Genomic DNA, 14,429 nt, shown 5'->3' with positions numbered 1-14,429 from the left:
CTGGAGGGAGGGGAAATCGTGAAAAATTAGGTATGTTTATTTCACGAATGGGTGATCGGATCTTTAATGAAACTTGATATATAGAAAGATGTCATGGGTCAGTTTGGGTTGAATCTGGGGACATTGGGGGCGGAGGAGGGACACGAAAATCTTAGGAACTGAAAATCTTGGAGAAATGCTTACAGTGGAGAAATCGGGATGAAGCTTGATGAGAAGAATAAGCACAAGTTTTAGATACGTTATTGACATAACCGGACCAGATCCGATCTCTTGGCTCTTCCGACTTCGTCACAAGTGTCATATGCGCTCTTGGCTCTTGTTTATTTCTCTGTCGCTTTCAAATCGCTTAATATATATACTTTAAGTAAAGCATATAAAGCGAATAGTAAAGCACTCCAATTACACCTATTCCATAAAAACCTCATATGCCTCAGGGCATGACTCACAACCCTGGCGCTGAGGGCTGGGCTTCGGTGGGGCGGGGCTGTTATCCTTAAAAAAAATAATTTTCAAACCTTTCAACTACGCTGAACAAAATGAATATCTCAAAATTTTGATTAGAGGTGTTTTAAGAATTCATGGGCGTGGGGGGGGGCTTTTTGCCCTCCAATCACTATTGACTAATAAAAAGTGGGGGGAGAGGGATATCCGCCCTCTGTTCACACTGAATCTTCAAAAGGGAACTAGTACTTCTGATTACCAATCCAATGAGCCCTCTTCGAAGTTTATACAATCACTATTTTAATATAAACCTCACATGCCCCCAGGGCATAACTTACAACGTTTGACCTGAGGGCTGTGGAGTTGTCATCCTCAAAAACATAATTTTCTGACCTTTCAACTACGTTGAACAAAATGGCCACCTCAAAATTTTGAGTGGGTGTGTTGGGAGAAACGATGTAAATAGCGACGAAGACTATCCTGCCTTTCCATCACAAACATCGAAAACAAGAAGAGCATTAGGGAATTCTTTTCGTAAGACAGTGGAAATCTAATTTGAGCGAATATTTCGGCCCTATTTCCATGGGCTGTCCTCAGCAAAACATAAACAGGACGGTCCTTTGACATAGGGCTGAAATGTCCATTCAAATTAGATTTCTACTGTCTTGCGAAAAGAATTCCCTAATGCTCTTCTTGTTTTTGATGTTTGAGAAATAACGGGTGGGGGATGGGTCAGTTGCCCTCCAATCACTCTCGACTATTACAAAGGGCACTAACCCTTTCAATTTCCAACTGAATGAGCCCTTTTTGAAGTTTCTAAGACATTTTCTTCGATACGAAGTGCCCTGGTCGACGAAAAAAAAAAAAATAGTATGGCCCTAGCCCTTTCAATTTCCAATCAAATGAGCCCTTTTTCAAGTTTCTATGACAAAAAATAGCCGTCTCAAAATTTCTCTTGGGTTCATTTTGGGAAGACACGACGTGTGGGGGGGTGGGGTTAGCTACTCTCCGATCATTTTGAATCTTAGAAAGGGCACTAGAACTTCTGATTACAAATCTAATAAGTCTCCTATGAAGCTTATACGACCACCCTTTCTATGAAAACCTTATGTGCCCCCATGGCATAACTTACAGCCCCGAAGGCTCTGGGGGGTTGTCATTCTCAAAGACATAATTTCCAGACCTTTCAACTACGCTGAACAAAATGGCTATCTCAAAATTTTGATTGGATGTGTTTGGGGAAATGATGGGCGTGGGAGGTGGGTTAGTTGCCCTTCAATCACGTTTGACTATTACAAAGGGTAATAGCCCATCAATTTCCAATCAAATGAGCCCTCTTTGAAGTTTGTACATTTCCTTCGGTACGGAGTGCCCTTGTCTAAGAAAAAATAAATAAATAATATATTGTGTCCACATCGCTCTTTACTTAGGCGGCGCCATTGGGGTGCCTATGATTAACGGTTGATTCCTTACAGTTTTTTCTTAATCATCGATAATACCAAAAATTTTAGAGTATCTAAATCTAGTGATTATGGAGGGGGGTTCAAAGCCCGTTTTGACACGAAACTGCTTGACGATATTGGTTGTATGAGAGGGTGCATTGTCATGGTGAATCACCCACGACTGATCTTGCCACAAATTGGGTCTCTTTCTGGAAATTATTTTACGCAATCAAGTCAATTTTTCCAGATAGCAAGCAAGATTAACTATATGACCCTGTAGAACCCATTCTTGGTGCACAATTCTACTTGAGTCAAGAAATTTGATAGTACCGTTTTCATCCCAGCCTTTCAATTCCACAAATGACATTCAAATTGCTCTTTTAGGGTGCCGTATGTATTAAAATAGCTTTTAAGTGAATCCAAGCTCAATTAACAGCTCTCTATAATGTTCTAGTGTCCTGCTAGCGGTGAATGAAAAAAAAGAAGCAGACAAATAGAGGACATGCAAAAAGCGATTTTTCTTGTTGTTCAATATGGGAGGGGGACGGACTATAAGTTTCTTATGCCGGGCTATTGATAATGGCGATTCCAAAACTTTACTTTTTTTGATCCGATGTAATTTTCGAGGGGTTATTGGCTCCTCTTCGCGATTCCTGTAAAAATACAATTCATGTTTTCAAAATAAAGTTAACTTTTAATATTAATCGAAATAATAGTTACCACTCCTGAATCAGCTACAAATGGGAATTTTGTTACTATATATATTTTTTAACTTATTTTTTAAACTTGTGGCTACTATGGGCAGCGGTTTGTTCTTTACTAGTCAGCAGCTATCGCTACAATCTTGATGAGGGTGAAGAGGTTATGTTGGGTAACGAGAAGATTGATCAAGTGCATTGCTTTACTTACCTGGTAGTATTATTTGTCAAAACGGTGGACGCACTAAAGATGTTAAAAGTAGAATAGGAAAGGCTTTGTTGGTTTTTCACAGTTGAAAAGAGTTAGAAGGATAGGAAGATAAGTCTGCAAACCAAGATTAGAATATCTGAGGCTACAGTGATGACACTGGTCAAGTATGATTTCGAAACTTGGGCGCATCGGAAGACGGAGAAGGAATTGTTAGATGTTCTCCAGAGAAATTGTCTACGGATTGTTTCGGGTTCCGGTTGGACTGGCTGTTTTCAAACTGTAAATTGTACGAAAAATGTGCTTCTATTCCGCTTTCTATAGCTATAATGAGAAAAGGATTGAAATTGCAAGGAGACGCATTGTGGATGAAGAATGAGAGATTGCCGAAGATTTTCCTTTTCGGCCATCCATCTTGGGCAAACGAAAAGTAGTTCGTTCCTGAATGGAGCGGAAAGAGGTCGTTAGATTGAGATGAATAGAATAGATTGAGATGGAGGAGGAGCGTGCGCAGCTATGTTGGCATCAGGTAACTTGGTGCAGCAGTGAGGCGTTTTAGTAACATTAGCAGCAGGGTTGCCACCCCTTGTGATTTATCACTATTTGATATGGGAGGGGGACGGACTATAAGTTTCTTATGCCGGGCTATTGATAATGGCGATTCCAAAACTTTACTTTTTTTGATCCGATGTAATTTTCGAGGGGTTATTGGCTCCTCTTCGCGATTCCTGTAAAAATACAATTCATGTTTTCAAAATAAAGTTAACTTTTAATATTAATCGAAATAATAGTTACCACTCCTGAATCAGCTGCAAATGGGAATTTTGTTACTATATATATTTTTTAACTTATTTTTTAAACTTGTGGCTACTATGGGCAGCGGTTTGTTCTTTACTAGTCAGCAGCTATCGCTACAATCTTGATGAGGATGAAGAGGTTATGTTGGGTAACGAGAAGATTGATCAAGTGCATTGCTTTACTTACCTGGTAGTATTATTTGTCAAAACGGTGGACGCACTAAAGATGTTAAAAGTAGAATAGGAAAGGCTTTGTTGGTTTTTCACAGTTGAAAAGAGTTAGAAGGATAGGAAGATAAGTCTGCAAACCAAGATTAGAATATCTGAGGCTACAGTGATGACACTGGTCAAGTATGATTTCGAAACTTGGGCGCATCGGAAGACGGAGAAGGAATTGTTAGATGTTCTCCAGAGAAATTGTCTACGGATTGTTTCGGGTTCCGGTTGGACTGGCTGTTTTCAAACTGTAAATTGTACGAAAAATGTGCTTCTATTCCGCTTTCTATAGCTATAATGAGAAAAGGATTGAAATTGCAAGGAGACGCATTGCGGATGAAGAATGAGAGATTGCCGAAGATTTTCCTTTTCGGCCATCCATCTTGGGCAAACGAAAAGTAGTTCGTTCCTGAATGGAGCGGAAAGAGGTCGTTAGATTGAGATGAATAGAATAGATTGAGATGGAGGAGGAGTGTGCGCAGCTATGTTGGCATCAGGTAACTTGGTGCAGCAGTGAGGCGTTTTAGTAACATTAGCAGCAGGGTTGCCACCCCTTGTGATTTATCACTATTTGATATGGGAGGGGGACGGACTATAAGTTTCTTATGCCGGGCTATTGATAATGGCGATTCCAAAACTTTACTTTTTTTGATCCGATGTAATTTTCGAGGGGTTATTGGCTCCTCTTCGCGATTCCTGTAAAAATACAATTCATGTTTTCAAAATAAAGTTAATTTTTAATATTAATCGAAATAATAGTTACCACTCCTGAATCAGCTGCAAATGGGAATTTTGTTACTATATATATTTTTTAACTTATTTTTTAAACTTGTGGCTACTATGGGCAGCGGTTTGTTCTTTACTAGTCAGCAGCTATCGCTACAATCTTGATGAGGGTGAAGAGGTTATGTTGGGTAACGAGAAGATTGATCAAGTGAATTGCTTTACTTACCTGGTAGTATTATTTGTCAAAACGGTGGACGCACTAAAGATGTTAAAAGTAGAATAGGAAAGGCTTTGTTGGTTTTTCACAGTTGAAAAGAGTTAGAAGGATAGGAAGATAAGTCTGCAAACCAAGATTAGAATATCTGAGGCTACAGTGATGACACTGGTCAAGTATGATTTCGAAACTTGGGCGCATCGGAAGACGGAGAAGGAATTGTTAGATGTTCTCCAGAGAAATTGTCTACGGATTGTTTCGGGTTCCGGTTGGACTGACTGTTTTCAAACTGTAAATTGTACGAAAAATGTGCTTCTATTCCGCTTTCTATAGCTATAATGAGAAAAGGATTGAAATTGCAAGGAGACGCATTGTGGATGAAGAATGAGAGATTGCCGAAGATTTTCCTTTTCGGCCATCCATCTTGGGCAAACGAAAAGTAGTTCGTTCCTGAATGGAGCGGAAAGAGGTCGTTAGATTGAGATGAATAGAATAGATTGAGATGGAGGAGGAGTGTGCGCAGCTATGTTGGCATCAGGTAACTTGGTGCAGCAGTGAGGCGTTTTAGTAACATTAGCAGCAGGGTTGCCACCCCTTGTGATTTATCACTATTTCTAGCGATTTTTTATATTGCCTAAAATGAAAATCACTGAATCAACCAGGTAATCACTAAAATCTAGAGAATTTTGTTTCGCCGAGTGGCAATCTCGATTAGCAGTAGTGGTTGATTAGCACTAGATTAGTGAAGAAAATCACTAAATCAACCTGGCAATCACAAAAATCTAGTGATTATTTTTTTTACCGAGTGGCAACCTTGGTCAGCCTGGCAGTAATGGTGGTTTCAAATACCTACCCTGCAACACAGCGGATGTAAATAAATTCCTAAACAGATGAAAGATTTTTCAGACGACGCTGGATCTTTTCTTAATTTTTTTAAACTGCGTTTTGTTTACCATTAGTTGATTTGGTTTCAACTGTTGCTATGAGCATCTTCAATGAGCCTGACTTATAACTTGCCCGAAAGGCTCGCCTGTCCAAAAACAGGTCTTCCTAATTAGTAAATTCGTGTCGTTTTTTTATAACCCAAAATATTCAAGGGCAAATAGCTTAATGTTATAAATTTTTTCCAGAGTAATTATTGCCCTTGGCTGTATTTAACCATGTTGAGGTGTGTGAAGGATATTTTATATTCTATGATTTATAGCCTATAGTTTTCGACTTGACACTGAAGTGCGTCACACATCCACTTGACACTGAACTAAGCCAAAATTTAAACAGAAAAATCACCTCTGAATTCTGATAGGAACATGTTTCCTAATTGTTTCAATTAAAGTTTTCATTGTCAAAACTCAAGACACAGCTCCTTGATATGTAAAATTTAGCAGCCATTTCTGACCTTCTGCGATCAGTTCAACAGGTTGCTATTTTTTAGTCTTTGCTTATTCTTGGATATTAAGCTCACCTACGCACGAGATTTACCTATTACACACTTTCTATAAGGGTGAAATAAGTCGTTTTTAGAAAGTTGTCATTTTAGAAGAAAAGACGAAAAACGGTCAATTTCATCTTGTCCGATTTTGGCTGATTTTCTATATGTTTTAGAGAATTTTTTCTGGTTGGAATGGCACCAAAATCAAAACTTTTCTAATTTGTTTGAGGTTAAACCTTAGATCGACTGTACTAGGTTAATCATTCTATCATGGTAAGGAGCTGCCATCATTATGTTATTTAATTACTGCTAGAAAATGAAATAAAGTTGAAATTACTTCCTTTTTCATAAAGTTAAAAAGTTTAGAAACCATTTTAAATTTCTTCTTAATTAAAAAAATAAGAATAAATCGATGTTAGGTATGTAAGAGTTTGTTATAGCCATTACAAGTTTTAATTTTTTCAAAATGTTTCCAAAAAAAAGGTTTTTCAAAGAAAAATAAGTGCTACATATATCCAAAAATGGCTAGAAATAAATTCGTCTATTTAAAGCATAGTTGAAACTTTTTAACTGACTGCCAATGAATAAATGAAGCTCAAAATGAACAGAAACTACATTGAATAATTAAGTCAAACTTAAATGAACAGAAATTACCAGAAATGAGACTATGATTAATTCTTGTATAACCCTATATGATTAACCTGTTTAGCTAAGATCACTGAAAAACACTAATAAAAGTAGACGGATTCTTTAATATATTCTGATATTAATTCCTGGGAGTCAGCAACTTTGGAATCATTAAAGTTATAAAAGTTTGAAAATATGGTTTGGTTTCAGTAAGTCTTCCAAAAGCCAGAGCGCCATTTGCGCTTTACAGAGAATAGTTTTTATTTGCAGCAATTTGTTTTTATTTGTCATAATATCGAAAAAAAAAAACAACAGCACAAATATCAAATTTACCAAGATTAGTGAAAAGAACTAATGAAAGTAGACGGACTGTTCAATATATACTGATATTCAGTACAGGAGATCTTAGTAATTTTGAATTATTAATGTTATAGAAGAAAAAACTTTGGAAATATATTTTGGTTCTAATTAAGCGCAAATGACACTTTGGCCTTTACAAGGCTTATGTGGCGTTAGCCCTACTCCTGTTTGTGGTAATTTCTATTTGTTTTAAGTTTGACTTGTTTATTCATTGTAATATTTGCTCGTTTTGCGTTCCATTTATTCATTGATAGTGATAGTGTTTGTTTCAAGTTTGAATTATGATTTGACTTTATTTCTGATCACCTTTGGTAAAATATAGCTTTATACTTTTCTTTGAAAAACTTTTTTTTTTGAAACAGTTTTAAAGTAATCTCTGTTCGTATCTAATTTACATTGTATTTTTGCTGGTAAAATATTTGTAAATAAAATTAAAAGTTCTAAAGTCCTTTTTAAGTAACAAAAAAAAATTAGGGAAACTAGGCCCCCTCTCCTGCCCTTTTTGTCTCAATATCGTCCAATAAAAACTTTGAGACAGCCATCTAGCCAAAAAAAAGTAAATTGATATGCAAATTTCGTTTTAATTATTCATGTACGGTGAACCGAAATCAAACCTGTATTAATTCAAAAACGTTCAGAAATTGAATAAAAAAACAAGTTTTTTAACTGAAAATGAAGAGTGACATTAAAACTTAAAACGAACAGAAGTAATTCCGTATATGAAAGGGGCTGTCCCGTCCTTAACGCCCCACTCTTTATGCTAAAGTTTGACTCTTTCTCGTAACTCTATTTTTTAAAACAATAAAAAACTTTAGCGTAAAGAGTGGAGCGTTGAGGAGGGGAAAGCCCCTCTCATATCTGAAATAATTTCTGTTCATTTTAAGTTTTAATGTCTCTTTTTACTTTCAGTTAAAGAAAAACTTGTTTTTATTTAATTTCATAAAGCAGCAGGTTAGTTTCAAATTTTGCTTCAAAATATATTACCTTCGTTCACAAAAAATGGTGTGTGAAATGTTGGCGGCCTATATATATATATATATATATATATATATATATATATATATATATATATATATATATATATATATATATATATATATAAACCTTTTTCAAGGATATATATATATATATATATATATATATATATATATATATATATATATATATATAAACCTTTTTCAAGAAATATTTGTCTTATGACGTTCATATGGGACGTCACAGTTGATATCCATGTTATAAATAACGCACAAGGAGAAAGCGAAATCTTGTTGAAAATTTTGATTGAAGGGCCGATTAACTCTTGACCATCTGTTTTATTTCTATTACGATAAAGAAGATATTGAAATATTGCCTGGAGCCTATTTGTTTTCCAATAAACTTTTTTTCCCGTTTGTCATGCCAAACCCAAATTATACTAACGATAATGTATGTAGAAAAATTAAATCTTCTGAAAGACCGTTAGTTTTGTTCACTGCGAAGACTGGACATCTAAAATATTTTTGTAGATTGTTTTGGGAAGTGACAATCAGTGTTTTGCGAAGTTACCAAACTGTTGGCAACTCTGGGGACCATATTTCAAAGGCAGTTCTGGTCATTTTGCCTAAGTCCCGGCATGAAAAATTAACTGAGCACGAAAGTTTCATGATCATGTCGGCACATATGAGTATAGATTAAGATCTTTTTTAAATATTGGCCTTCAGCACGATTTGGGCTATTTTGCTAAGAATACATTAGCTACGGAATATTTGGCATTTAAGACCTATGCTCATTGTATGCCTAATGTGAATGGTAAAAGATGATAGGCAAAACGTCCTGCAGTTTTCGAAGGGGAAACTTCAAACATGGTAATAGATCATTGTCTACTTTCCCACAATTTCCTGCTTTTTAATTTTTTTCTACTTTTCTTTTCTATTTTTCCTCTTTTAGAATAACTCACGGATGCTTTTATAATCGTTTCCGTTTTTTGGAATTAACTTAAAAAAAAAATTTCCCCAAGACAAATTTTTCAAAGAAAAGTAAAGAGCTCCATTAAGCCGAGAATAAACAAAAATTAGATCAAATAATCTTCCCAGCGTAAAACACCACAAATCACTATCAGTAAATAAATGGAAAAATTGAAATTAGTAGTGCTGATAAATGCCATGCCTTCTCAAAACCAGCACACAATCTGCGCTTTACTGAAAAAAAATTAAATGAAAAAACAAGTTTTTTTAACTGAAAGTAAGGAGCTGTTTTAAAAAGTAGAGTTGAGAGAAAGCGTCAAACTTTAGCGTAAAGAACGGGGCGTTGAGGAGGGAACGGCCTTCATATATGGAGTAATTTATATTCGTTTCAAGTTTTAATGTCGCTCCTTACTTTCAGTTAAAAACTTGTTTTTTTTTTAATTTCTGAACGTTTTTGAATTAGTGCAAGTTTTGATTTTGGCTCTCCGCACATGAATAATTAAAACGAATTTCTAAATTCCTTCATATATGGAGTAATTTATATTCGTTTCAAGTTTTAATGTCGCTCCTTACTTTCAGTTAAAAACTTGTTTTTTTTTAATTTCTGAACGTTTTTGAATTAGTGCAAGTTTTGATTTTGGCTCTCCGCACATGAATAATTAAAACGAAATTTGCATATTAATTTATTTTTTTGGCTAAATGGCTCTCTCATAGTTTTGATGGAACAATTTTGAGAAAAAAGGAGCGGGGGAGGAAGCCTAGCTACCCTCCAATTTTAGGGTACTTGAAAAGGCCACTAGAACTTATAATTTTTTACGAACGTTTTTATTAGTAATAAATATTATTATAAAAATTAATAAATATTCGTAATTTACGAATTCACTTACGTAACGAACTTCCATATTCGTATTTTTTTTACTACGTATATGAGGGGGTTCGCCCCCTCGTCAATACTTCGCTCTTTACACTAAAGCTTACATTTGTCCCAATTCCTTAAGAATGACCCCTGAATCACAAAGGCCGTAGAATAAATAATTGAAATTACTAAAAATACTTTAGCGTAAAGAGCAAGGTATTAGGTATACATATATATATATATATATATATATATATATATATATATATATATATATATATATATATATATATATAAATAAAAATAAGTTGTCTGTCTGTCTGTCTGTCATTCGAGTGACGTCGTGTTTGTCCGCATATGACGTCTGAATTATTTCATCATATACCAAATTCAAAAACGAATGTATTCAAGCCGATGTAGCTCAGTTGGTAAGGCGTAATGTTCCAGGTTCTAGGTTCAAGAGATTCCAGGTTCGAACCTTGGCTTAAAAAAAAGGTAAAAACTACAAAAAAAACTAAAAACTAATAAAAAACTAAAAAAATAAAAAAAAATAAAAATAAAAATAAAATAAAAAAATAAAAAATAAAAAAAATAAAAAAAGGTAAAAAAAGGTAAAAAAATAAAAAAACTAAAAAGAAAAAAAACTAAAAAAGGAAAAAAACTGAAAAATAAAGGAGAAAAATAAAAATAAAAAATATAAATAAAAAAAAATAAAAAAGATAAAAACTACAAAAAAAATAAAAAGAAAAAAACTAAAAAAGCTAAAAAAAGGGAAAAACCAAAAAAAATAAATAAAAAGAAAAAAGGAAAAAAACTAAAAATTTATTTAATCATATACCAATTCAAAAACGAATGTATATACAGACCGGGACACCGGGACACAAATGACGACCGGGACACAGGGAATATAAATGACGACCGGGACACAACGGGGACGCCGGGGGCACAGGGGGATATATAAATGACGACGGGGACACAGGGAATGTTCGATTAGCAATCACCATCAACATAGCTCAAGGGCAATCATTAGAATCATGAGGTATAGATCTGAATACGGATTGTTTTCCCCATGGACATTTATATGTTGCATGTTCAAGAGTCGGTAAACCTGACAATCTATTTATATGCACAGACAATGGGACAGCGAAGAATGTTGTATATTCGCAAGTTTTACGTAGTTAAAAACATATATATATATATATATATATATATATATATATATATATATATATATATATATATATATATATATATATATATATATATATATATATATATATATATATATATATATATATATATATATATATATATATATATATTCACAGGTGGGACATAGGGACACAACTACAATGGCGCGTTACTAATATGGCGCGTAACGACTAACGCGCGCGGGGGGCTTGGGGTGGGGCGAAGCGCCTCCTTCAACTAGTTGTTGGAGTGGCGCTCGCGCCACCCCAACTCCTCCACAGTCCCCGTGGGAGGGGCTGCAAGTTACATATATATATATGTAACTATATATATATATATATATACATATATATATATATATATATATATATATATATATATATATATATATATATATATATATATATATATATATATATATATATATATATATATACATATATATATATATATATATATATATATATAACTTGCAGCCCCTCCCACGGGTACTGTGGGGGAGTAAGTCGTCCCCAAAGACATAGTTATTGGGTTTTTCGAATTTTGATCTGGTGACTTTGGGTCAGAAAATGAGTGTGGGAGAGGGCCTAGGTGCCCTCCAGTTTTTCGGTCACTTAAAAAGGGCACTAGAATGAGCCCTCTTACGACATTCTAGGACCACTGAGTCGATACGATCACCCTTGAAAAAAAATAAGAAAAAAACAAATAAATAGACATCTGTGATCTGTCTTGTGGCAAAAAATACGAAATTCCACATTTTGTAGATAGGAGCTTGAAACTTCTACTGTAGGATTCTCTGATACGCTGAATCTGATGATGTGATTTCCGTTAAGATTCTGTCACTTCTTAGGGGTGGATCCCTCTATTTTCTAAAACAAGACAAATTCTCTCAGGCTTGTAACTTTGATAGGTAAGACTAAACTTGATGTAACTTATATACCTAAATCAGCATTTAAATGCAATTCTTTTGAAGTAACTATTGGTATCAAACTTCTGTTTTTAGAGTTTCGGTTACTATTGAGCCGGGTTGCTGCTTACTACAGTTCGTTTTAAAAAAAAAACAAATGACCATGGATTGTCAGTTTAATTGATATATACTGACGTTGGTCCCTAATGGTTTTGATGATTTTGTATTTATTAAAGTAAGAAAGGTGAAAATATTTCAAACGTATTTTGTTTTCAGTAGAGCGCAAATTGTGTTCTGGTCTTGAGAAGGCGTTTGACTCGGCTATTTATTTTAATTTCTGTTCGTTTTGAGTTTCATTTATATATTGATAGTGATTTGTGGTCATTTTACGCTTGGAAGATTATCTGACTTAACGTTTGCTCATTCTTGGCCTAATGAAGCTCTTTACTTTTCTTTGGAAAACTTGTTTTATGGAAAAAGTTTTTAAAATTATTTTCTGTTCGTTTTTTATGTCGCTTGGTATTTACCAAGCGACATATAGCGATCGCAATTTTTTTCGGTCTGTCTGTCTGTCTGTCCTTGCAATTTCCAGTCGAATGAGCCTTCTTCGAAGTTTCTACGAGAAGAAATGGGTTTCCACTCTCCTGTCACTCTGAATCTCAAAAAGGGCACTAGAATTTTGTATTATCAATCCAATGAGCCCTCTCCGAAGTTTTTACGATCACCCTTGCTATATACCATATATGCCCCAGGACATAACTTACAACTTTTGTCCTGAGGGCTTTAGGAGGGGGAGGGGGTAATCCTCAAAGATTTAATTTCCGAGCCTTTCAATAATGATGAACAAAATGGCTCTTTCAAATTTTGATTAGAAGAGTTTGGGGAAATGGCGGGCGTGGGGAGGGGGTTTACTGCTTTCCAATAACTTTCAACTATTAAAAAGGACACTTGCCCTTTCATTGGCCTTTTAATCATGAGAAGGTATGGGGATTGTCAAAGACACAATTTCTGGACCTTTCAACCACGCTGAACAAAATGGCATCTCAAAATTTTCGTTTGTTGTGTTTTGGGAATTGATGGGCGTAGGGGGACTGAACCATCAAAAGTTAAAGTATTGACATAGTGGCGACTTTATTTTGTTGAATGATTTAATATTTATGCATAAACTTAGAGACATATCTTTGCAAGATTAATAACAAAAAATATACTAAGAACCAAATATTAATAATGGTAATTATCATGTTATTACTATGTTATTATTATTATTAGTACAAATATTATTTTTTTATAATATATTATTACAATAATAATATCATCAATATATATTATTATGGTATTATGATATTAATGATTGATTGTTATTGTACTTATTTTACAGAGAGGCTGAAGTACAGAAGCCAAATGTCCCTAAAGGCTTTCCGTTAAAGAAGACAGCTCATAATGACGTTAAACGAAAAGGTAGTTCTATTTCTTCTTTCTCTTCTTTCCTAAGAAAAATGAAATTAGAATTTTGTTTTTTTTTACCTCCCTCTTGCCCAACCGACCATGAAAATTGGTATACTAACATTTTCCGATGTGAAAAAAATTGCTCAAGATAGGTCGCGACTTTCGAGAAATTCGCTTCTCCCTCCCAGTGCCCTTAATATATTTTTCAGAAATCCTCTGATGACTGAAACTAGATGCCCAGTCACCGAAAAAAACTGTCTACCTGAAATTTGATAGTAGGTTTTCAGGGTGAGTGAAAGGTTGAACCATTGCATTATTGATATTATTGACCCTCCTTACAAAAAAAATCCTGCGCGTATGCAGCCCATGACAGGTAAACACCTACTGCAAAAGTATCTGGAATTTAGTAGTAGAAGCTACTATTACTTCTGCTACTGACAACTCACTGCTGCACTAAGACACCGGAGACCAATATACCTGCGCATACTCCTCCTCCACCCCAGTCTGTTCATTGCTCCTCTCTTTACACACTCCCAAGAAGTTCCAGTTCACTTTAAATACCTTCTTATGACTTTTTCCCAACCAGTTCAGGGCGACCTGCTTCTGTTTGACCCTAGATGGATGGACCAAAAGGAAGATATTTGGTAATTCTTCATCATTAAGACATGTCCTAGTCATCTCAAACTTTCTCTTCATATCTCCTAGAAAGCGGTATAGAACCATATTTCTCGTACAACTTACTGTTTGAAATATGGTGAGTTAATTGGGCACCCGAAACAATCAATAGACGATAGTTTTAATTTATACAGCTAATAAAAAAAAAGAAATGTCTTCTTTAAGTTAACGTTTTTAGCTGTGTTTATATTTGGGAAATTTCTGTTTTTCACATATTGAGTTTTCCGTATTCCTGAAAAGTTTAATTTCTTGA

The 14,429-nt window shown here is 34.7% G+C and overlaps 1 protein-coding gene across 1 annotated transcript in view; it reads left to right on the top strand.

The window, feature by feature from the left end:
• LOC136032124 (uncharacterized) overlaps window positions 1-14,429 on the top strand; it is a 153,206-nt gene that overhangs the window by 123,890 nt on the left and 14,887 nt on the right. Inside the window, exon 24 of the mRNA XM_065712292.1 lies at window positions 13,434-13,513. Coding sequence (XP_065568364.1) covers window positions 13,434-13,513 — 80 coding nt within the window. The remainder of the gene's footprint in view (window positions 1-13,433; window positions 13,514-14,429) is intronic.

This window comes from Artemia franciscana, chromosome 10, assembly GCF_032884065.1.
Source record: "Artemia franciscana chromosome 10, ASM3288406v1, whole genome shotgun sequence".
Taxonomy (NCBI): Eukaryota; Metazoa; Arthropoda; class Branchiopoda; order Anostraca; family Artemiidae; genus Artemia; species Artemia franciscana.
The sequence above is the reverse complement of the archived record's forward strand: the minus strand, read 5'-3'. Positions and strand labels throughout refer to the sequence as shown.